Consider the following 24,274-nt stretch of genomic DNA (forward strand, 5'->3'; position numbering starts at 1 on the left):
CTAGGAGTGAATGAGCAGGTCTCAGGAGAGGGCTCCTGCTCACCATTTGAGTGCCTCACTTCGTGGGAAGAGCAAAATTTCTGCTGTCTCTCACATATTTGTTTGGGAAATTCTCTTACTTGCCTTCAGGAGTGGACCTGAACAGCCCAATGGTAAGCCCTGTAACCAGAACCTGGAGTGATGTAAATGTTCCACATGTGAAAGGATTCCAATCGAAAGCACCAATGGAGCCTCTGAAACAGAGCATCTGAAACGGAGCATCTCACCCATGCACTCTAAGGGACACACAACTGAAGAACTAGAAGGCTGCCCCCGTAAATCCCCTATTTACAGAAGACCGAAACTTCTCTTCCAGCCAAGGAATATCTGCAAAGAATCTATCCCCCTTCTTAAGCCAATAAACTCACTGCTTGGACTCTGGCTGGACTCCCTATTCTTTGGGCTCCTCCCAGATAAATGCAGCCTCCCCAGGCGCTCAGACTTTGCAAAAGGTTCCTACCTTTTGCCTTCCCTGTGCAATTCTTCTGCTATTCCTGAATAAACTAAATTTCTGGTATTTGCACTTTCCTCCATTTACCTCCTTTTTTTTTTTTTTCCACAGATGCTATCATAGATCTAGTTAGCCCATGGTTTTATATTTTTTTAATTAATGCTCAAATCCAGTGGGAATTCATCTTTGTATATCACGAAAGATGAAAAACTAAACCTTTCTTTTCACAACAGACACGAAATTTCTCCATTTTAAACCATGCAAACTTCTACATCACCTGAAGTTGTGTCATCTGCCCTGTTTCACTGATATGTTATTTTCTTATACCAAAAAACATAGTTTTAACTACCATACCTTTTTTTTTTTTTTTTCCTACCGTGTGTACTTTACCTTTATACTTAAATCCTTTCACTCTGGTCAACTAATCCTGACTTTATTAGACTGTGAAAAACCTCACAGGATTACTCTTAATCTTGCATGTGCAAAATAATTGTGAGCCTAATTACAGAATTATATCCAAACTCCATAATATCTAAACCATAATATAAGTGTCAAGTATGGAATGAAGAAGCTGGGGAATATGGAAATGCATATATATATATATATATATATATATATATATATATGCAACTAATAGCCTTTTTTTTTTTTTTTTTGAAGTGACATAATTCCATTTCAGGAGATTGAAGAAATGAGAAGCTAGGAGCAAGACAAGTGTCCCCTCTGGCTTGAAATTCAGTATATTGCTTTGAGTCCACAAAGTTAATCAACATTTCTTTTTAAATTAACCCTGAAATACTCTTCTAAATTATAGTATCTCCCGATTCTACCTAAGGCAGCAAATGTTCTCCCATCTCCCTCTCTGTTTACCCTTAACATCTAACATTCTAATCACAGAGGACTCCTTCTTACCTTATCATCATGACCTTATAAAAGAAATAAAACAATCCAGAATATTGGCTTTTTTGCTTACTCTATTCATATTCATACAGTCAATGCAGTAAATAGAAAATAAGATTAACATTAGACAACAAAGAAAATCATAATGATAGCAATTGGAGAGAGAAGACATGCATTTCATTAGTGGAAAGTAAGAGATAAAGTGTTTTTAACACACTCGTACCATGGGCTTTCCATATTAGGTTTCTTAGCAATAATCTACTTGAAAAGACCTTTTTCAAATACAGATTATTAAAAACATATATTGTGGAATTGAGTGAAGTATCTTAGAAATATCTTTTAAGATGAATAATAGCAGAAAGTGAAAAGGTCAAGCATTCATGTGTTTAGCCAGCACATCTTTATTAAGTACTGGTTACGCAGCCAACAATTTCATCAAAAATGTGACCATTCAGGGGCGCCTGGGTGGCTCAGTCGGTTGGGCGTCCGACTTCAGCTCAGGTCACCATCTCACGGTCCGTGAGTTCGAGCCCCGCATCGGGCTTTGGGCTGATGGCTCAGAGCCTGGAGCCTGCTTCTGATTCTGTGTCTCCCTCTCTCTGCCCCTCCCCCATTCATGCTCTGTCTTTCTCTGTCTCAAAAATAAATAAACGTTAAAAAAAATTTAAAAAAAATGTGACCATTCAGCTGAACGTTTGTTAGGTTCCTTGGGCTTAAACAGTACTCTCTCTTATCCTGTTCAGCAGAATGACAATATGTTCTTGATAAATTTGATACTTAGGTAGTCTGACTAGGCAAGGTTAAAAAATGGTTGGCGAAAATCACCAATCAGCACTTCATCATTAGATTAGCAACAGCGGCCAAGGTCCTCAAATATGTATGCTAATGAACAAGCAATAATATTAGGTTTTATCATAATTCTAAGGCTAAAGTTGGCTATTGGCCCAAATCATACCCAAAGCATTATTCAGGTATGAATGCTGAATGAGGATCTCACCCTTCTCTGCTGACCTTAAATTTGGTCAAGTTCTTGCACATGGTGATGGGGAGGGGAAAATCTAATGAAATAAAATTAAGGCCTTCTGACATTGGAGATTTAAGCCAATCTCCAATGAGATTGAGTCCAAAGCCAGGATAAACTGAGTCCAAAGCCAGGATGTTGCCCCATAATTGAAAAGATTAATTTGCTGTTTGATGATCTCTGTAAGAAAAGCTTTATGCTGTCACTGCCTTCACTTCGTCACTGCGCAAGTCCTTCTCACTTACTTCAGATAGGTCTTTCTACTAACCCATATCACTGTTGTCTTTAAAACAGTAACAAAACTGCCCTTTTCTAGAAATTTTTGCTTAACTAATTGATGTTATTCTAGTCTTTTCTCTATTCTCCATGCACTCAACATTTATAGTCATTATATGTTTTAACAGGTTTATTTTCATACTGTTCAATGTTCAGACCTGTTAATGTATATTCTTTATTTATCACATTGAGGGTGAATCCTTAAAAAAATATACCCATGATTTACATTTTTTTCTTTTTTAATTTTTTTAATGTTTATTTTTGAGAGAGAGACAGAGACAGAACGTGAGCAGGGGAGGGGCAGAGAGAGAGAGGGAGACACAGAATCTGAAGCAGGCTCCAGGCTCTGACCTGTCAGCACACATAGCTCAATGCGGGGCTCAAACTCACCAACCGCGAGATCATGACCTGAGCCCAAGCCAGATGTTTAACCGACTGAGCCACCCAGGCTCCCCCTACATTTTTTTTTCCTATTATTTCAGTATTCCTATGGCTGTGCTCCTATCATAAAAGCACCAGTGCATGCTTTTGCTTCTAAACTTATAAGAAGCCACTGAAGAGAATACTAACAGCAAAACTAGGCAGAGAAACTGCAAGGAGGAGAATGCTAAAGAGAAAGTCAAATACAATTGAGGCTTGACACTCAGAATTGGTCATTCTAATAAACTCATTCTATTTTCAGTCACTGATTTTCACTAATTTGTTTTTAGTTTTGAGAATTTTAGTACTCAACGGCATGGATAGAGTAGTAGGTATTAAGGCTTTACATCAAGGAACTGGAAGAAAGATAAGCGAATCTATCAAATAAGAGTACTTTAATCCTAAAATTGTGACACATATAGAAGAAAAATATTTTTGCAACGAAAGAGCCATGTTCTTATCAAGATGATTTTAAAAATCTATCTACATATTAGTATTACCATATAAATTAAAGCTTATAGAAAATGTAAACTTATCTGGAAAAAAGTAAATAAAAGTTTCAATATAAAACATGATTATGAAATAAAGGTCATTATTGATTTTTATGTCTTGGTGCCTAATTAAAATTTTGTTAGTTTAGTCTTCTTCATTCATTATTTGCATCCAATCTTCAAAATTATATTGTAATTTCCGTAAAATAGGAACAATGTTAAACTGTTTTTGCACCTCAAAGTAAATTCTTTAGTTTGTGTTTCATGAAGGAAATAAAACCACTAGGAAAATCAATGCCAACTATTCTCCATAATTATCTTGTTTCAGGATACCTCATTCAAAACATCTGGCTATCAAAATATTTAACACTGACTGAGAGTCTACAACAGGCCAAGAATTTTACATATAACATTTCAGGTAAGCCTCACAGTGACTCAACAAGGTCAATATATCATCATATTTTAACAGATGTTCAGCATGTTTGACACACTTTGACAGAGTTTCAAAGAAGTTAAGTAGTGTGCCCAAGTTCACATATTTTGAGAAGCAGGGATTTGAGCCCAATTTGGCTTAATTCTCAAGTTTATGTTCTTCATAATTTACTGTATCATTGTCTGCCATAGTTGGGTGCCTTTAGAAATGAATCACATAGAGAACCTACCCTGTACACATCCAATACACATACCCTGAATTACCAAGTACTCTTCTAAAAGAAACACAATATTGTTCCTCTGTCAGTACTTATTATCAAAATAATAATACATATTTTACTTACAGTAGGTATATAAGATTCCAAATCATCTTCCTTTGATTATTTCTTTCTGCATTTAAGAGTCTTTAAAGTTGTTTCTTTCCATTTTCTGCTGGCACATGATGGTCAAATAAATTTGTTTAACTTTGAAATTTCAAATTAAAACAATCTTTTCTGAGCAACATTGAAGAAGTTAGTATCAAATGATAGTTGAAACAGAATTTCCCTTTTAAAGACCAGAAATATATACAAAATAAACACAGATACACAGATATTTGCACTGTATAGAGTGATTACACTTTTTTTTTTTTTCCCTAGCTTTTAACAAACTCTGAGAAATCAAGGCAATGCTTTTGGGACCGCTGATCAACATCCTATCTTTCAGGACTGGAAGAAGTGGAGATGCATTTCTCTTGGGCACGTGTGTTCTATCAATTTCCATTTTCAATCATTAAAACCTACAATTTCCATTTCAGGCTGGTCTGCATGAGAAAGAGATGGCTGCTTATAGTCTATTCACTCTAGTAAAAAAAAAAAAAACAACATATTCAAGTTTCGGTTTCCTGACAATGCCCTGTGCCCCCGCCGCACATGCACACACACAAAACACCTCCTTAAATACATTTTCATGGCTCAACTCAATGAAGTACTAGCCATTTGACTATGATGAAAGCTGTATTCTTGTCAGTACAAAATCTGAATGAACCCCAGTTCTAAATTAGTTCTTTTTTTTTTTTTTTTTTTTTTTTTACTTTTTAAGTAAATCTAACTCGAACTAGAGAAATATCGTGTTGTAGAAAAATGAGCTTCAACATTAGCATCAAGAGGTCTGGATTTGAGTTTTGTATTGATTTGGTGAGTTACTTAAATTCTGAACATCCTTATTATCTTTACCTATGATATTGAAATGATAATACCTTTAGATATGGGAGGTTATGCTAACTTATGTAAGAATGCTTGGAATACATTGACTCTTTAAAGTTAATTATCCAGTTTCACTTAAAAAAAATCAAAACTGTAATAAAATAAAGAATATTAAAGTATAGTGTTCCCAGGCCCATTTAAATGAGGCATCATGAAAATCAAGTTTCTAACACAAAAAATTACACTAACTAGCCAGTCAAACTGAGATAGATAATTTTTTTAATGAAGTATCTATTTGTTCTGTTTACTATTATAATTCCAATTACTAATTACTAACATAATTCTCAAGTTATGTTTGATATTCTTTGCATGGTGACTGTCTCCAATAACATTTTCAAACTCTTCAGAAAATAATGCTGTGGTTTGTGGATTATCAATGTGGATGCTTGTGGATTATCAAAATTTGGATAATCTCATTCTGTATTTATAAACTCAAGGGGCTTCCCCTTAAGAAAACAATTTATACTTGCCAAATAAACACTAGCATTATGCTGACTGTATCACGGTCAGATAAGAAGCAAACACACTGGTGAAGAAAAAACACAGAATTCTAGATACCTTTTTTCTTACTCAGACAAACTTAATCAGGGCTTGCAATTAATTTTTGAAATTGTTCTGAACCGATCTAAATGTTCAAACCTTCATTTCTACCTCTGGACCCCATCAGTAAAACCCACATAGCATTCATGTTAGCAAAACAGCTTGCTTTTTAAATGTGATGTCTTGTAGTTCTTACTCACAATCCTAATAATATCATTGATTTCAGTAAACTTTCAGTAAGAGTGATATGAATGCTATCAAAACCAGAAGCTGTGATTCATTTTTTCTTCTTCTTTTTCTTTTTCTACCTGGACAATTAAGATTAGTCCTAATAATGTGACTGCAGAGGCCTCTGGGTAGTTAGAAGTTTCCTGAGGTTAAATGTGTAATACAGCAAAGATACTATCTTCTCTTAAAGTTCTACCCACACGCTAAAATACTTACATAAGACACAAATGGTTAAATAAAAGTGCTGGGAGCAGTCACCCATCATAACATAGAGGTAACTAGATGTTTTTTTCCAGATTCAAAAAACAAGCATCACATAAAATTTTATCTGATTGATTTTTTTTTTCCTGTAATTTAAGATGGCCAAAAGAACTATTCTGTCTACTAAGGCCAAAATAAAACTAAGGCATATGACCTTTTTACTAATTCAGGTGTGTCTTTAACACACTAAGGAAGTAAACAGTGTTCTGGAAAAATAGGATGAAACAAAGATGAAGAAGATAAGAGACATTTTTGAGAAATCAGATTTTTCAATATCCAAAGCAATGACAGAAAAAGGTAAGATGAGATTACACACTTTGATTTTCAGAGAAAGAGGTCATGACATAATAAGGATTGTCATTCTAAATTAGATCTATTTATTTGCATTCCGAAAGAAGGTGTGGAACAAAACATTAGTTTCCCAAAGACTATTTATCACTCAGTGATACAGTATGTGAAGGAACTGACCAGAATGTTAGTATGTTCAATGTTCACCACCCATACTCAGGGAAAAAATATATATCTGGAACCCATATCGGACACCACTGCCTAATTTAAAAATATTCCTGGACCTCTTATTGATCAATATCTCTTATAGAAAGGATGAGAGTGTAGCATCTGAACTGAAACAGTATTATTAGAAAATGATATCGTGAGCATTAGGATGTATAATTCATGTTGCTTTCATTTGCTCAGACCATTGTAAAAATCCATAAATCATTTTCTTCTTCATGTGCTGCTTAAGTGCAATTTGTCATTTTGCATTAGAGGGCTGCTTCAGCTCATCAGTGCTTTTAATTCACTGTTTAGAGTTTAACAAAATGCTGGCCCTGACTGATAACTGAAAAGACACTGAAATGTGAAGCCGTACCAATATTAACGAGGTTAAACAAAATGGAGAAGAACATTTCTACTTTGAATATCAAGTAATGCTTTAATGGAATATCTAGTATTCCCAGTCCCCAAAATATGTATTAGTTTGTTCTCTGTTGAGTTGAGAGCATTACAACACAGTAACTAAGGAGTTACCTAAATGCTTACAATATGCTATCAATCTTTTCTAGAAACTTAGTCAACATTGTCTCTATAACTAGATGAACAAAAATATCAGCGTCCCTGGCATTGGCTCCAAAACTTTCCACCTCTAAAGTTAGGTTGCACTACCACAAATAAACCTATTTCATAGCCATAAGAGATGCAACGCAGTCCAGGTCCTTTGTGATTGCTCTCTGCACTCTCCTTGCTGCGAATGGCAAATGCCAGGAACCATCTACCTCAATCCTGGCCAGGTCTGGTGTCTGAAAGACTTCTTATTGACAATTTAAATTTTTTTTCTTTCATTTCTTTAAAAAAAAATCTTCTCTCAAAGCTCTGGGCACACTGCAATAATAAGAGGATTTAGAAACAAATTGCTTTCAAGTCAAGTTAAATCACTGCAAACACTCATTTATCCAACCGCTGGTTAACAAACTTGTTTCCCTCCCGCTTTTTCCACAAAAGGGTGAGAAAGAAAGCAACCCTGTTACCTAGTTTCAAAGTTTCTAACTATGTATATAAAAAGCATTTGTGGGATCCTTTGCACCCCCCAATTTCTGCTGCACTTAGAGGCCAATGAAACACACGAATGTGCATTATCACTCTCATACACCAACCAGGACTTTATGAAAATTGATTTTGATACACCTCTCGAAATAATAATTACTGCTTTTCCACTCTGATTTAGGATGCAATTTGTTTTAGCCCAGACGGTTGGCTCCCCTGGAGAAGGTGTTGGAGGTAGGGGTAGGGAGGTGCTCCATAGGTATCACTGCTCCCTTCCTGGTCCAGTAATGGGGGAAGGGGGATAGAGGGGACGCGGTTTATTACACGATGTTCCGCACTTCAAAGAGGTCGTGAACCCCACCACCGAGGCTCTTATTTACTTACTCATGGCTTCACTAAATTCTGGGATCCACCGAAGGGCACGTAGAAGAAAAAAGAATTAAGAGGCATTTTTAAAAGGCTGTTGTTTTGTGGGTGACGGGGTGGGGCTGTTTAATGGTTCCAGGATAAAGAAGCGGAAAAGGCTATTAATGCCAGTATCTGAATCTTGTTTGGAACAAAATGCTCTAGCAGTTGTCTTTGGCTGGAGCTACCTAGAGGGAAGGCAAGGCCGGGCTCGGGTCTGTTCCCCCTAGCAGAAGACCCCGCTGTCACCCTGAGAGTCCAGGGGAGCCTTAGAGACTAGAAGTTCGAGAGGCGAGACCTCTAGAGGGCCCGGGCCGGCGTCGCCTGCGCGGACACAGGCCTCTGTGACCCAAGAAATCCTGCAGAGCCCCCAACAGGCGAACCCTGCGGAATGGGAGCTCCAAAGCAAAATTCTCTGGCTTGCCCTATGCTGCTTTCGCCGCTAGGAGACGCCTGTAACCCACGTTTGCGAGAGAGTTCCCGGCTCAAACACAACAGCTCCAAAAAAAAAAAGAAAGAAAGAAAGAAAAAAAAAAAAGCAGCTCAAGTGTTACAGTGGATGTAGTGATTATTTACAGGCAAATCTGGCCATCTCTCCACGTTCTCATCTCCACCTCTGGAAGCTCTTTGGCTCGCAGAGAACGCCTCAAGTCCGCCCAAACTTCATCTACATTTTGAAAACACAAACCCTCTTCCCCAAACAGTTTCAGATCTGCATTGTCATTCAGCCACATGTCTCTCACACGCAAACACGCGTGCACACGCGCGCACACACACAAGTGTTTCCATATGTATAAATGAAAACATTAGAAAATTACCGTCATTTTAAAAAATGCTCCAGGATTCTGATGAGTCAGCTAGAAGAGCTCAAAATATTTCATTTCAGTCCTGCAGATCTAAAGAAAAAGGGGGGAAGGGTGGAAAGTACAGATGCAATGCCGTTATTAATATTCAGATATACTATAATCTCCTTTTCATTGATCCACAGGTCGTTTTTATAAACTGCCATTCCATTCTCAGCAGTAGACGTGATGCTAAAATCATTTTAACTGCAGCGGTTTTCTCTTGGCTATGGCCAGTAGTCAATTTACTGCAGCTGAAAAAGGATTAGCCATTTTTGCTGGCATCCTTTCCTTCCAACCGCTCAAAGGCACGACCCATCTCCATGAAAGAGCCCGGGGCGGAGGGGGGGTGGTGGCGGATGGGGGGGGCAGGGCAGTAGACACGCACTCTCGGGACTCACAGAGGCATGCCTCCGTCTGCAATCACGCCCGTGGACACTTGCTCTCCTTAATTCCCTATCACGAAGAGATGAAAACGTACCTCGGGCTTGGGGAAATGGTCCGCCTTCTCTCGAAGGTTGTGTTGGTGTTACCCTCGGGTCATTCATTACCAGGAAGCCGCGAGGGACCGTCCTATGTTGTGGCATAAGAAGACTAAACTGGGGCAGCTTTAGTGAATAAACAACCCCCGTACAGCCCATTAATTAGTATAAAAACATGCTTTAAAAAATCTTTTTCTCGGAGAATGGACATTCATTCCACTCTCTAACAAGAGTTCGCGCTGTATTTTAACTTCACAAGAAGTGGATGCATGGATGCTCTGCTTTGCCCCCGCGCCACGGCAGTGGGCCCTCAGAGTTCGTCAAGCGCATCCTTCGAGATCCGGGTGGGGGGTTCGGGACTCCGCTGCGGCTTTCACAGACCTGTGCTCCGGGCTGGGGGAGGATGGATGCGAGCGCCGTCAGTGTGCGAGCGCCTTCGCTGATAACCGCAGAGGCACAGACTCGGGCGCCGCATGTGCTCAGCCCCTGCCCGCCTACCCACCCCCACCCCTGCGCGTGTTCTCAGCAGCCCGGCCGTTTTCACCTAGCGGTCTTGCCCCAAACTGGGCAAGAATCGCTGCCCGGGTCTATAATGGGGGCGGGGAAGGGGATCTCCAAATGTCACAAAAAGCAGAAAATAGCCCGTGCGCGCCGCCGCAGCGAAGCACTTGGCAGGGCGAGGCGCAGGGATATCCGAGGCGCCTTACAGCGCCCAGCGGCGCTCGGTTGCCAGCGAGTCCGGCGTTAGGCTGGCGTGCTTGCAGGTAGTGCTCAAATGGAATTCCTCAGTCATTGATCAAAGCGCTCGTAGCCCTAACTAGGTCCCCAGGGGAAATAATCTGTTTGGTAAGAATGTTACGGATATACACTGAAGAAGGGCAGAGGCACGTCTAACGCGTCTGCACATCTATAGTAGCTGCCAGCCCACATCTCCCGGCGTGAATTCCTCGGCTTTTCAGGACCCACCTCCGCCCCACGCCCCAACTGCCTCACTCCGCTGCATCCAGCCCCGATAGACCCTCCCGCTTAGTTTGACACAACCCATGTTATATCCCTTTTTTAAAATCGTACAGGCAGTCTCGGCCAGAGCCCCTTCGTTAGGTAACCCCTGTCAGTTAGCGGCCCCTCTGCAACTTTTCCCCTTCTCGGTGATTTATTTCCACGATCGGTAGTAAAGGAAAACACCTTAAAGGAAAAAGAATGTTAGCGTCATTGGAAACCCCGCTCCTGGGAGAGGATACCGCTGCTGTTGCTATTATGTTTTCGCATTTGCTGATGCAAACAGGGGAACCTCTCTATTCCCTCTCCATTACCTGCGGCTGGGGACTGGGAACTTTCCGCGGCAGAGTCCCCAGCCAGCGCCTCGGGACCTGCCGGGCTGTTCTCACTCTCACACTCACACTCACCCCGGCAGCCCGCCCGAACGCGGGTTCCATCCCGCCCCTCCCGGCTGCCGAGTGACGCTCATGATTGACAGCCAGATCTGCCAGTTAGCGGTGGCTCGGTGGGTGGTGCTCTTCAGCGATTGGTTGGCAGAATGAGGGCGCTGCGCAAAAACAGAAAAGCGGAGCGCTCGGAGCTCAGAAACTGCCAGCCGAGATCACAGTCTCTAGGACTGAAGCAGGAGGAGGGAAAGACTGGAAGGAAGAGAGACAGGTTAGAGGGAAAGAGGCTCGGGAAGAAAACAGCAGGAAAGAAGCCGCTCATCACACTTCTAGAGAGGCAAATGATGCTGGAGATGAGGACAGAGAAAGACAAAACTATGAGAGCCAAAAAATACAAATAAAACGAAAGAGGAGAAAATGCCAAGAAGAACATCCATCCGGAGAAATGAAGAGAATGAAAGTTTTATGCTGCAGAGCCGTTCTATGTTTTTCCGGCAAAAAATTATCTTGCTGTTTTTAAGCCCTTTTGCATTTGCCAGCCGTTGACATTGAGGCATGTTCAGCGGTGCCAGCAGCGTCTCCTCTTCCTTCTCCTCTTCCTCTTCATCTTCCTCCTCCTCATCTTCCTCCACCATCACCATCACCATCACCACCACCGCCACCACCACCACCACCTCCTCCTCCTCCTCCTCCCCCTCCTTCTTTTCCTCCTCCTCCTTCTCCTCCCATCAGCAAGAAGACAAACCGAGGACAGTCTTGAAATATCGAAATTTCCTCCTTGGGATTTGCCAGCGCCGCGTTGCGCCAAGACTGTCGGAATAAAGGACGCTGACTATTGTATTATTATTTTATTAATTGGTCAGTGGGAAGATTACCGATGAGGAAAGGGGACGCCTGTCACCCTTCCTGCGCTAAGATTGAAAAATGAGGCTGAGTTGGGGGAAGCCCTAAAATGAAGCAAAAGGAATAAGATTTTTCAGGACAGAAAGCCACAGGAGCCCCCCACACAGCGCACTTTTATTTGTTTATTTTTTTTTTTTTAAGATTTTTTTTTTTTTTTTTCGTGGTGGTGGGGGAGGTGATTGGGTGGCTGACTGGCTGCGGGAAGCTGCTTCCTTTCCCTTTGGAGATGATTGTGCTATTATTCTTTGCCTTGCTCTGGATGGTGGAAGGAGTCTTTTCCCAGCTTCACTACACAGTGCAGGAGGAGCAGGAACATGGCACTTTCGTGGGGAATATCGCTGAAGATCTGGGCTTGGACATTACAAAACTTTCAGCTCGCAGGTTTCAAACGGTGCCCAACTCGCGGACCCCTTACTTGGACCTCAACCTGGAGACCGGGGTGCTGTACGTGAACGAGAAGATCGACCGCGAGCAAATCTGCAAGCAGAGCCCGTCCTGCGTCCTGCACCTGGAGGTCTTCCTGGAGAACCCCCTCGAGCTCTTCCGTGTGGAGATCGAAGTGCTGGACATCAATGACAACCCCCCCTCCTTCCCGGAGCCGGACCTGACTGTGGAGATCTCTGAGAGCGCCACGCCGGGCACCCGCTTCCCGCTGGAGAGCGCATTCGACCCAGACGTGGGCACCAACTCCTTGCGCGACTACGAGATCACCCCCAACAGCTACTTCTCCCTGGACGTGCAGACCCAGGGGGATGGCAACCGATTCGCCGAGCTGGTGCTGGAGAAGCCGCTGGACCGAGAGCAGCAAGCGGTGCACCGCTACGTGCTGACCGCGGTGGACGGGGGAGGAGGGGGAGGAGGAGGAGAAGGAGGGGGAGGCGGCGGGGGAGGGGGCCTGCCCCCCCAACAGCAGCGCACCGGCACTGCCCTACTCACCATCCGAGTGCTGGACTCCAACGACAACGTCCCCGCCTTCGACCAACCCGTCTACACTGTGTCTCTACCAGAGAACTCGCCGCCGGGCACGCTCGTAATCCAGCTCAACGCCACAGACCCAGATGAGGGCCAGAATGGCGAAGTCGTGTATTCCTTCAGCAGCCACATTTCGCCCCGGGCGCGGGAGCTCTTTGGACTCTCCCCGCGCACTGGCCGGCTGGAGGTGAGCGGAGAGCTAGACTATGAAGAGAGCCCGGTGTACCAAGTGTACGTACAAGCCAAGGACCTGGGCCCCAACGCGGTGCCCGCGCACTGCAAGGTGCTTGTGCGAGTACTGGATGCTAACGACAACGCGCCGGAGATCAGCTTCAGCACGGTGAAGGAGGCGGTGAGCGAGGGCGCGGCGCCCGGGACCGTGGTGGCCCTGTTCAGCGTGACCGACCGCGACTCAGAGGAGAATGGGCAGGTGCAGTGCGAGCTGCTGGGGGATGTGCCGTTCCGCCTCAAGTCTTCCTTCAAGAACTACTATACGATCGTGACCGAAGCCCCCCTGGACCGAGAGGCCGGGGACTCCTACACCCTGACCGTTGTGGCTCGGGACCGGGGCGAGCCGGCGCTCTCCACCAGTAAGTCGATCCAGGTGCAAGTGTCAGATGTGAACGACAACGCACCGCGGTTTAGCCAGCCGGTCTACGACGTGTATGTGACCGAGAACAACGTGCCCGGCGCCTATATCTACGCGGTAAGCGCCACAGACCGCGACGAGGGCGCCAACGCCCAGCTAGCCTACTCTATCCTCGAGTGCCAGATCCAGGGCATGAGCGTCTTCACTTACGTGTCCATCAACTCTGAGAACGGCTACTTGTACGCCCTGCGCTCCTTCGATTACGAGCAGCTCAAGGACTTCAGCTTCCAGGTGGAAGCTCGGGACGCCGGCAGCCCCCAGGCTCTGGCCGGTAACGCCACCGTCAACATCCTCATCGTGGACCAGAACGACAACGCCCCTGCCATCGTGGCGCCCCTGCCTGGGCGCAACGGGACTCCAGCGCGGGAGGTGCTGCCCCGGTCGGCGGAGCCAGGCTACCTGCTGACCCGCGTGGCCGCAGTGGACGCAGACGACGGCGAGAACGCCCGACTCACCTACAGCATTGTGCGGGGCAACGAAATGAACCTCTTCCGCATGGACTGGCGCACCGGGGAACTCCGCACCGCGCGCCGGGTGCCGGCCAAGCGCGACCCCCAGCGGCCTTACGAGCTGGTGATCGAGGTGCGCGACCACGGGCAGCCGCCCCTGTCCTCCACTGCCACACTGGTGGTGCAGCTGGTGGATGGAGCCGTGGAGCCCCAGGGAGGGGGCGGGGGCGGTAGCGGGGGGTCAGGGGAGCATCAGCGCCCCAGCCGCTCCGGCGGCGGGGAGACCTCGCTGGACCTCACCCTCATCCTCATCATTGCGCTGGGCTCGGTCTCTTTCATATTCCTGCTAGCCATGATCGTGCTTGCCGTGCGTTGCCAAAAAGAGAAGAAACTGAACATCTACACCTGTCTGGCCAGTGACTGCTGCCTCTGCTGCTGCTGCTGTGGCGGTGGGGGCTCGACCTGCTGCGGCCGCCAAGCCCGGGCGCGCAAGAAAAAACTCAGCAAGTCGGACATCATGCTGGTGCAAAGCTCCAACGTACCCAGTAACCCGGCCCAAGTGCCGGTGGAGGAGTCCGGGGGCTTTGGCTCCCACCACCACAACCAGAATTACTGCTACCAGGTCTGCCTGACCCCTGAGTCCGCCAAGACCGACCTGATGTTCCTTAAGCCCTGCAGCCCTTCGCGGAGTACGGACACTGAGCACAACCCCTGCGGGGCCATCGTCACCGGCTACACAGACCAGCAGCCCGACATCATCTCCAACGGAAGCATTTTGTCCAACGAGGTAAGGCTGAAGCGAAAGGACCACCATCTCTCATCTCCTCCATCTGAAAGCCTCCTCTAGCCCGGCCCTTGTATCTCTGGTGCACTCTGTATTTATATTTAGGATATTAACTTCTTTGTATCTTTGTGGGGGCAGGAATTGGGCGGGGGAGGCTATCCCACCCCTTCGTATGTAACCTAAACTTCGTGTTGTCCCTAATTTTCTGCGCTCCACCCCTCCACATTTACTTTCATTTCCTCCCTTTGGTGCTTTGCCACCTTGGACCTTCCTTCTTCCCTCTGGCATCGTTCCTTTAAAATCCTAACCCCTTCTCAGCCCTTTCCCTTCTCAGTTTTCTGAGGGTAAAGGGAAAAGTAGGAGGGGGACCGAGGAAAATGTGATGGAGGGACTTTCTGGCACCGGCAAAGGTCTTTTTCTCTTTGCGTTTGTCCCAGGCGTTAATAAAGTTAATGCTGTTTGCTTTGTTTATCGATGCTTTCAGTCGCGTGTAAAAGTAAGCTATAGATTGTTTAACTTTGCACAGTCGTCTAAACTCGAATGCATGTTTTAGCGAATAAGTTATCAGATCCTTGTCCCCTGAACTCGGGTTGCAGAAAAGCCTTCAGTTCTGCTCTGGACAGCATTTACAGACGCTCTTGAAACCCAAGGCCCACACAGTGTGAATTTGAATGAAGTTACTTTGGCACAAACCCCTGTAAGCGTAAACTAAAGAAAGGCTTAAACAATTGTTACCTTAAATATATCTTTTAACTAATAATCACCTCTTGCCACTGTTCTTGATAAATCACCACTGTTGGCTTTCTTCCTCAAAGAATTTGGCTTGTCAATTCCGATTTCTATTTAAAAGATGGAGAAGTGGCAAAGTTGGAAGGTGGGAGGGAGGGGGAGAACAGGGTTGATTTATGTACTAGAAAGTTTGGACCGGAAAAGGTGTGTGGATGCCGGAGGTGGGGGGAGGAGAATGCAGAGGGCGTTTGGAGGGGGAAAAGAATGGGGAGGGGGGGGCTTTATGAATTCCTTTCTTGGCAGGTTATTTTATTTGAGTCTTAGATATTATTAATTGACTTTCATGAATATTTGTACAGTTCATTTGTATCTTAAGCACATTTTGAAAATAAACAACAAAATAATTCCATAAAATATCCAAACTTTTTGCTTATTGAGCGTGCTGTTTTTCTTGTGTCAACCAGTATGCACCTAAACACTGTTTTAGGCCACTGAAAGAAAGACTGTAGAGTTTACCTAGGTTGACTCTATTAGGGACAATAGTTTATGAGCCCTAGCTGTGAGGTCATTTGCATTCTCTCCTTAAAAACACACATACACACGTTTAAAATTGGCTTTTTATTTTTGGAATTTTTTTTTTAACCTTTACTGAAAGTCTAGATTGAGTGTCTCTGCATATCCCCCCCCCCACCCCTTACCCAGCAGTCACTAGGGTGAGGTCTTAGAATAGCTTGAAAATTCATAAAAATGCACACAATTACTTAAACTAGACTCAGTTCCTTACCTCAAAAAAAGGACTGTTAGTTAAACCTTTAGCATTCAAATGCTCTTGATTTATTTATTTTTTTTCTAGACTAAACACCAGCGAGCAGAGCTCAGCTATCTAGTTGACAGACCTCGCCGAGTTAACAGGTATGGACTCTTTTTTTTTTTTTTTTTTCCTACCTTGGTGTGTGGACAATTTACAACCTACTAAAATTAGGAATTAGGGGTATTATTCAATATTAAAATATAAAATGTATAAAACATTTCCAGTTAAGGCAGAACATACATGCTGATTATGTTGGGGTTCCTAGACAATACATTAAAATCTGGGCATATTTCATTTATATACAACTTTCTGAATATATTTGAATATCTTATCAATTTACACGCCTACGCTGCTTCTGATAGTCTCCCTAACTGTTCCAGGTGGATACTCTCTTTTATGAAAATCATATAAACATATACATAACTCTAATCATAGAAAATGGCTAAACTAGATATGCCTTAAGGGCTCAACCACCTGCTATGCTCAGTTTTAAAGAGTTAAGTTTAAGGTGATGAAAACCAGCTTTATGCAGAAATAAAGACAACTGAGAGGTCTATGAATCTGCAGCACCATTGTTGACCATGTGGTGGCAGAAGAATGTTTTCTGTGTTTCTTCACCTTTTTTATTCTAATATTCACGTTTTTGTACTTCTAGTTCTGCATTCCAGGAAGCCGACATAGTAAGCTCTAAGGACAGTGGTCATGGAGACAGTGAACAAGGAGATAGTGATCACGATGCCACCAACCGCGGCCAGTCAGCTGGTAAGTGTGTTCAAAGAGCAATGCTGACTTTTATGGTTTTTGTTGTTGTTGTTGTTGTTGTTTTAAATAAATCTAGAAAGAATGATGTCCTAGGTAATTTTCTGTAGGTTTAATGTTGGTAAATCCACAGAAAAAATGGTGTCATGTTATGTTGATAAGTGTATATTCAAAGAGGATTATAAAAATTTGATGTTCCTTCAGAGAGGTAAAGCTAGAGATTTATTGTGAAATACGTTAGAATATGAGCTATTTCTTCCTTATGTAATGTTCTTTAGTGCAATTGTATTGCACACAAAGAGCTATAGATTTCTCACCTGGTCCAGTCCTCAGTCTTTAGTCAATTAAGGTATTATTAGACTTGTTTATGGATGAGGTAACTGAAGATGAATGAAATTGATTGAACTGTACAAAGTCACAAGAGAATAATTGGATGATTGGGAACTAGAATCCAAATTTCTTGCTTTTGAGAGCAGTGCATTTTGTAAGCCACTGAGTATTGAATGGTAGAAGGAATGGTGATGAAAAGTCATGAATAGCCTGAAAGCAGGGTTTCCAGTGCTGGGTTCTTAGGCTTCAGGACATTAGGAAACATTTGATAATGTGTATTTTCTCGAGCATCCTAGATTTCCTCATATTTTCAATAGGGTCCATGACCTGTCAAAAGTTGAACCCTGTGTGTATTTGTATACGAGCTTAATGATAGTCACTGATGGGGTTGCAATGTGACACAGATGTTTTACATTGTTTATTTGCTTTACTTTTGTCTATATAAATTTAACTGTTAAGTTTTATAGGATGCTGATAACTCTGCTTACTAATACTTAAAGAAGACACTTTAAAAATAAAATATGTACCTTACAATGATGAAAATGATTTCATATTTGAGGTTGGATTAAATGAGGTTGGATTTTCTACCTCGTTGGCCTTTCAACCAAGAAGGGTGATTGTTGTATTTTTTTTTAAATTTTTCTTTTTTTGAGGTTTGTGGTTTTCTGACATGCGAAAAGAAATGGAAAGGCGAATGAATTAACTTTTGTGACTTGTAAAAATGTCCATCATTGGGCCATCTCTGGATTCAACTCTGGTCACATGCTTTTGAGCTCCATTTTGGTTAACGATGTAACCCTAGAGTGAGAGAGTCCTGATTCTCAAGGTAATATTGGTCCTAGAGAGCACACATTCCTTAACACACTCGGTGGACCTCTAAACCGTGCTGAGGCAGTGTGTCAAAGGGCAGCCCACACCCCACGGTCGCCTGGCAGCAGTGGTTACTGCAAGCCTCCCACTTGGCCAATGTGTGCTGTGTCTGAGACTGACTTAGCCTTGGGAAACACAGGCAGGAGGAGGGGGGGAAAGGCTGCTCAAGGGTCTCTTTATATTGCTGCAAGTCATTAATATGCAGACCTAATGAGACTTGAGAACTGCCAAGAATCCCCGGAGGTCCCTGCCCCTTGCGGGCCTTCACGCTAAGTGAACAGAGCATCTATTTAGTGTCTGGGAACCTGACAACAAACCAGATCTTGCCAGAAGTTTATATTTGAGTACAAAGTCCCTTTCATTTTTGGCCTATATATGGCATATGATTTATTGTTATCTTTAAAAAGCTGTACATGTAGAATTGCTCATTCCTGTTCTTTTTCCAGGGTTTCTAATTTAAGTTAGCCTTTTTTAAACTTTTAAAACAAAATGTTTAATATTAAAACAGAGTATCTGGTGCATGTTTCCTTGGGTGCATTTTATTCTTTTCCCACTCCCCCACCCTCTGCTTTGTTTTTTGTTGTTGTTGTTGTTGTTGTTGTTGTTTTCTGTAGCACTCCAATCTCAATGAACATTTCAATTAGTTTAGTCCCTCAGACATAATGAGCCATAATAACCTAACCAAAGAAAGAGAAACGAATAAACATCTGCAAAAAGTACTAAATTTGGAAGATGGATGGGAATACATTCTTATCAATGCGTCTTCCCAGTAGCTGTTTTATTTCACAGGCACTCAGTGTTGCCATTTCGGTAATGTTTCTTTCAAATTATTTGAGATGTCAAAGCATTACAAGGAAAATTAAAATGCTACATTGTGTACTGGAAAAATTTCCAAAAAGCAAGGCAGTTTGTATTTTTCTTTATCAGTGGTAAAATTTGCCTCTGCCTTTACATTCTTAAACACGAAAAGTATCACAGAATTAACAATTTACTTTTGTATTTCCTTGGCAGTTACGAGGCAGGCACAACATACTGAGTGCGATAATTGCTCTTTTAGAATTGTAATGACACGCTTGTATTAAGAAGTAATCTCACCTTTGTGTGCTGAATTGCAATCAGATTTAATATGTCTAATTTTATGGTAAGAATGATTTTGAAGTGTTTTCTTTTTTTAAGTATGAAACCCTAAGTGCAGAGAATTGAAATCCATTTACTTAATGACTTTTTCCAGTCCCTACTGATGTTGTGTCCTATAAACTTCACACCAAGTGGCTATAATATTTCCTAAAAGTTAAGCCCATTTCAGGGAAATAAGTACATCTGTTTTATTTTCTTGTAATGCCAGGTACTAATGATCTTCTAGTTGTGTAATATTTAGGAAATATTATTCATAGCATGTCTATATCCAGGTTTAGGGTATGAAAAAAAAATACATACATATCAGCAAATCTCACTGAGCTAGTTTTTAGGGGAAGAACACCAGATTGCCATGGAAAAATAACATTAGAAAGATACAGACTCTGAAATCTCTACTTCAGTTTGTACCTTCTTCCATAGTTCATTATATACACTATTTAGCTCAGTGCTTCACCTGTTTAAACTTGCTAACTTTTTATTTATCCCTGATTTCTTTTTCTGTTAGCATTATTTTGTATTTATTTATTTCGATATGCCTTCTATTTATTCTACTATGAATAGTTTTCTTTTTTGTTCTTTCTCCACCTCCCCCCCTCCTTGCTTTTCTCCTTTCTAAGCCATTTGGAGTCACCAATCTTGTTCATAGAAGGGCTTTAAACACGGAGGCAGCTGCACAGAGAATCACATAAGCTTTTTCAGTTTTCTACTGCACCTGGCTCCATGTGTGAAATTCTTCGGCTTGACCACTGCTCTGTGGCATTTTCTTTCTATAGCCTTGTCAAGGTGCTTTCCGTTTTTTTCAGTGTGCTATTGATGTATTGGTTAGATATGGCAGAAGTCCAGGGAGATGTGGTAAATGTATGCATAAACCATCACAAGAGGAAAATCTGATTAATCACAACTTAAATAGCCACAAATAAGTCAAAGTATACTTAAAAGAAATATGGTTTCAATTTTGTTTATTATATCATGAGATTAAGATATCTTTTTCTGATTTGGAATACTGATACAAAAATTTTAGTTGCATATCCTTAAACATTTTAACATTATTACAGGCACATCTAAGGAGATATATTTAGTTATAAGAATTTTTTGCCTCGCTTATTAAATATTTGTGATATGCACACTATTAGACTTATCAATTTATTTCTAATATTTGTGTCCTCTTAAAAAATATATTGAAAAGAACAATCTAATAAGTGATTCTGTTAATGTTACGTGTTATAGTTTACCTGAAAATTGTCAAACCGCTCTTCCTTGTACGTTTGACCTTCAGTTACAAGGAAATTTAGACTAGGTGTGTTAATTTTAATTATTGAGATCGATGCAGGATATGCGGTCAAAATTTGGCTACATGTTAAAAAAACAAAGTGACTGGAGTTGACAGTATTTCCAAACTAGTAAAGTATACCATGAAACATATTCAGTGATTGCACATTCTTACAAGACCAACAAGACAATTTTTGATTTATCATCAATACAAATTTCCCTTTCCCAGCTCCACTCAGAATGTAGATACTGGCAGATTAGCATCTGGATTTGTAAATAAAGTGAATTTATATGATTGTTTGCAAAAGCTTATTCGTGTTACTGGTGAAAATCTGAACTGCCACTTGACGCTACAGAGAGATTTATAATTGGAAAAACGCATATGACAAAATATTAGAGAAAATGGAGAAAAATATCAACACACTGGAAGATTGATAAATTAGGAGAAATTTTGATGTACATGTTTTGATTTTTTCATGAGTGAATCATGTTAATAAATATCTGTGTCCAAGCTATCTTTTCCTAAAACTTATGCCAATTTTGCGGTTATAATTAATATCTCTCCATTTTTTTGTTGTTGGTAAGTGGTTAAAGGAAGACTGGAAATTTCCTCAAAAAATTAAGTTTTGATTTTCTTTAAAATTAATTTATCGTGTTACGAAAAATTAAACATTTTTATGAAGTCTTGGTGCATGAGAAAGAAATGCACACATAACTTTATATTGTTACATTCATCAGAAAACAGCACAAACTGAATACAATTATAATATTTTTGAAATCATGATTTGTTCTCAATGGTAATAGCACTGCCTCTGACTATAAAGAACAAGTTACTTGCCAGTTCAAAAATATGTATTTTAAAATTTGTCTAAATATATCTTTGCATAACAAGAAGTCTATCACGTCAGCTGTCATGCCTTGTAGAACAGATTATTTCTGAGAAGTGGGAAAAATAAATAACTAGGAGAAGAAATTTCAAGTAATGTATATGTATGTGTGTATATGTGTATATATATACGTATGTATGTATATGTGTATATATGTATATACATATATACGTGCATACGTATATATATGTATGTGTGTGTGTGTGTGTGTGTGTGTGTGTGTGTGTGTGTATGTTGAGATGATTCTTAGAAATTACCAAAACTTCAAAACTGAGGTTTGGCCTGTATTTTTCTGCTAAACAAATCTCACAGGTTCTATACTTAGGGGCATTTGAATGAGAAAATATAAAAATCACCTTAAATTTGTTTTCTCTGGGGCCTTCACTTTGAGCTATTAAAAAATTCCAAGAGCAATGTGAAAAGCATACATTTTAATACGTCACCTGTCCCAGAAGACCTGGCATTCCTGTGTATCATGTAGTCATTTATCACAACAGAACTTAAATATACTTCTGTTTATTTGGCCATTAAATAGTATATTTAACGGGACTGGCGATAAATGAAAGAAGGTAAAAAAAGAAAAAAAAAGAAAAGAATAGTTAGTCGTTCAGTGACTCCCTCAAGTGAGGAATGGTAACAGGTATATTTACTTGGTTCTCAAATCATGCATCTAAAAGACAAATGATTTGACATGTATTGATGTAGTTTTTATGTTATTATTTTTTAATTTTGCTTCTGAGTCTGACATTTTCCTCATGAGAAACTAGTACACTTGTTTTGTCAGTAAAACTGGTGGAGTATGTTCATGCACAATTTGTAGCACCTTATCTTTCATTCTGGTTACATATAGCTGTGTGGTATTACTGTGGGAATCACACTTTTAAAAGACTAGTTCATAAATTCAGTAAGAACATCATTTACAAGTGTTTTCTCTGTCGAGTAAAATTGTTCTTCCAGCATAAAACTTCATCCTATTTCTCATTTTTCTTGTTATGCACATGATATCATTTTTGTACAGGTTCTCGACTCGTGAGAACTTGATTACATCGTCTGAGAGAATTTTAACTAGTTTCTAATAATTAAAGAAGCCGAAGACCAGGAAACCAGACACTTCAAGAAAAGAAAATGGGCACAACTGAGTATAAACTATTTAATTAAACAAGTTCTACTAAAAGTACCTCCTAACACATACAGCATCTTACTAATGTTGAGAGACTAGTTTATTAAAATTTAAGACAGATGATCACACTTAAAATTATGAGAGAACTTGAGAGTATAGCTGCTCAAAAAGATGGGAAAGATTGTTAATGGTATCATGTGGTATATTTAAAATGATATTCATCGGTCATGTGAGAAAAAAACTGTATTCCAAATTTTGCATTAATACCCATTTTTATTATGGTTTAATAATGTAGTATTATCCTAATATTTGTATTAATTCCACCAACTTCAAACTTAATTATGATTTGGATTTAATTTTAAAATAAATAATTGCTCACAATCATTTTACTTTGAACAGTAATTCCATCTGTCAAAAAAATCTTTTCTTTTTGCTCTATCATATTTCAAATAGGGAGCGTTTCTACTACAGTATTCAAAATATAAATCTCTTTGGTTCTATAGCTTCTACCAACCTAGGATGTCAATGTGTATCAATTTCTTTCCTTTTTCTTTTTCTTTCTAAATATCTCTGTGATGAAATAGGAAAAAAAAAAAAAAACCTCAGCTACCCTGGTGTCAAAAAAACACTGACATATTTTACATGCTTTCTTAACCTGGTTCCTTATCCAGGTTTCAGCTCACGTTTAAGTTCCTCAACAGTTCACTGATCAGTAATTTATTTCAAGGCTTATGCATGACAATTATCAATGGAACACTATAATCGAAGCCAGACTCGGCATTATACATAGTTTAATTTAAAATAAAAAAGTCATAAAGTGAGATTAATATATGATAAGAAGATTCATTTTATTTCTTTAAACATAATTTACATAATTAACTGTTCTTATCTCCAAAATACTTGTGGACAATCTAGAAGATTGATACTCTGAAAAAATTATTTTCTATACTTTATTATATACAGATGTTAATATATACACACACAAACAAGTAAAGCAGTTTGTGACAAAAGGCCATTAGGAATTTAAAAACCAAAACTCAAGAGTTCAAAATCACTCCTGATATTTGTAAGAAGAAACAATCAGATGGGTTCATTAAATAAATATGACTCTGTTGATTAAAAAAGAAATTCATCGTTTTTCCAGACTGCTCATGCATTTGAGAGCTTCTTTTATGCAGAATAATCATACTTGAGTTATTTTAAATTGATCCTGTTTAAAAACATGCACAATAAATGTGTTAGTATGTTTAGAAAAATATTAAAATGTGATTATGGTTTATGTACTTGTTTTTCTGAATAAGGGTAGTTACCAAAATGAATGTCAAATAGTATTCTATAATGCTCAAAATTATTATGCTTTGCCTAAGAAACTGAGCTTTCTTGAGTCACAACCAGATAATATTTAATAGTCTTGTCAATCTGTGGGAGACGATGAAACTTGAAGGTGTCATTTGAAATCTTAGTATCCTAGGATTAGTAAGGAAACAGTTCTGTGTTCACTAGGACAAGCGTTTCCAGTGTGAAACAAGTAATAAGGTATTTGTCAATAGTATCTGCAGCTGACTCACATTACACTTGATTACCTTGGTTTCACTAATTATAGTCATTTGTTCTGGGTTTGTCTGCAGTGGTGAATAATAAGTAGT

The 24,274-nt window shown here is 40.7% G+C and overlaps 1 protein-coding gene and 1 long non-coding RNA gene across 6 annotated transcripts in view; one reads left to right on the forward strand and one right to left on the reverse strand.

Moving 5' to 3' along the window:
* Positions 1-1,500: 1,500 nt before the first annotated feature.
* LOC132693263 (uncharacterized) lies at positions 1,501-10,990 on the reverse strand. 3 transcript variants are annotated; one of them, XR_014137545.1, is made up of 5 exons: positions 9,956-10,059; positions 9,574-9,665; positions 9,069-9,146; positions 2,084-4,459; positions 1,501-1,851 (listed from the first exon to the last, which is right to left on the reverse strand). It is a non-coding gene; the product is annotated as an uncharacterized LOC132693263 (long non-coding RNA). The 3 variants fall into 3 exon arrangements; XR_009616689.3 differs by lacking the exons at positions 1,501-1,851; positions 2,084-4,459; positions 9,956-10,059 and adding exons at positions 4,469-4,871; positions 10,888-10,990; XR_009616688.3 differs by lacking the exons at positions 1,501-1,851; positions 2,084-4,459 and adding an exon at positions 4,469-4,871.
* A 159-nt stretch (positions 10,991-11,149) lies between these two features.
* PCDH10 (protocadherin 10) overlaps positions 11,150-24,274 on the forward strand; it is a 63,683-nt gene continuing 50,558 nt past the window's right edge. For all 3 annotated transcript variants that reach the window (XM_060654180.3, XM_060654183.3, XM_060654181.3), the window contains exons 1-3: positions 11,150-14,719; positions 16,299-16,357; positions 16,912-17,018. In XM_060654180.3, coding sequence (XP_060510163.1) covers positions 12,089-14,719; positions 16,299-16,357; positions 16,912-17,018 — 2,797 coding nt within the window. In that variant the 5' untranslated portion in view covers positions 11,150-12,088. The remainder of the gene's footprint in view (positions 14,720-16,298; positions 16,358-16,911; positions 17,019-24,274) is intronic.

This window comes from Panthera onca, chromosome B1 (genome assembly GCF_046562875.1).
Source record: "Panthera onca isolate mPanOnc1 chromosome B1, mPanOnc1 haplotype 2, whole genome shotgun sequence".
Lineage (NCBI taxonomy): Eukaryota > Metazoa > Chordata > Mammalia > Carnivora > Felidae > Panthera > Panthera onca.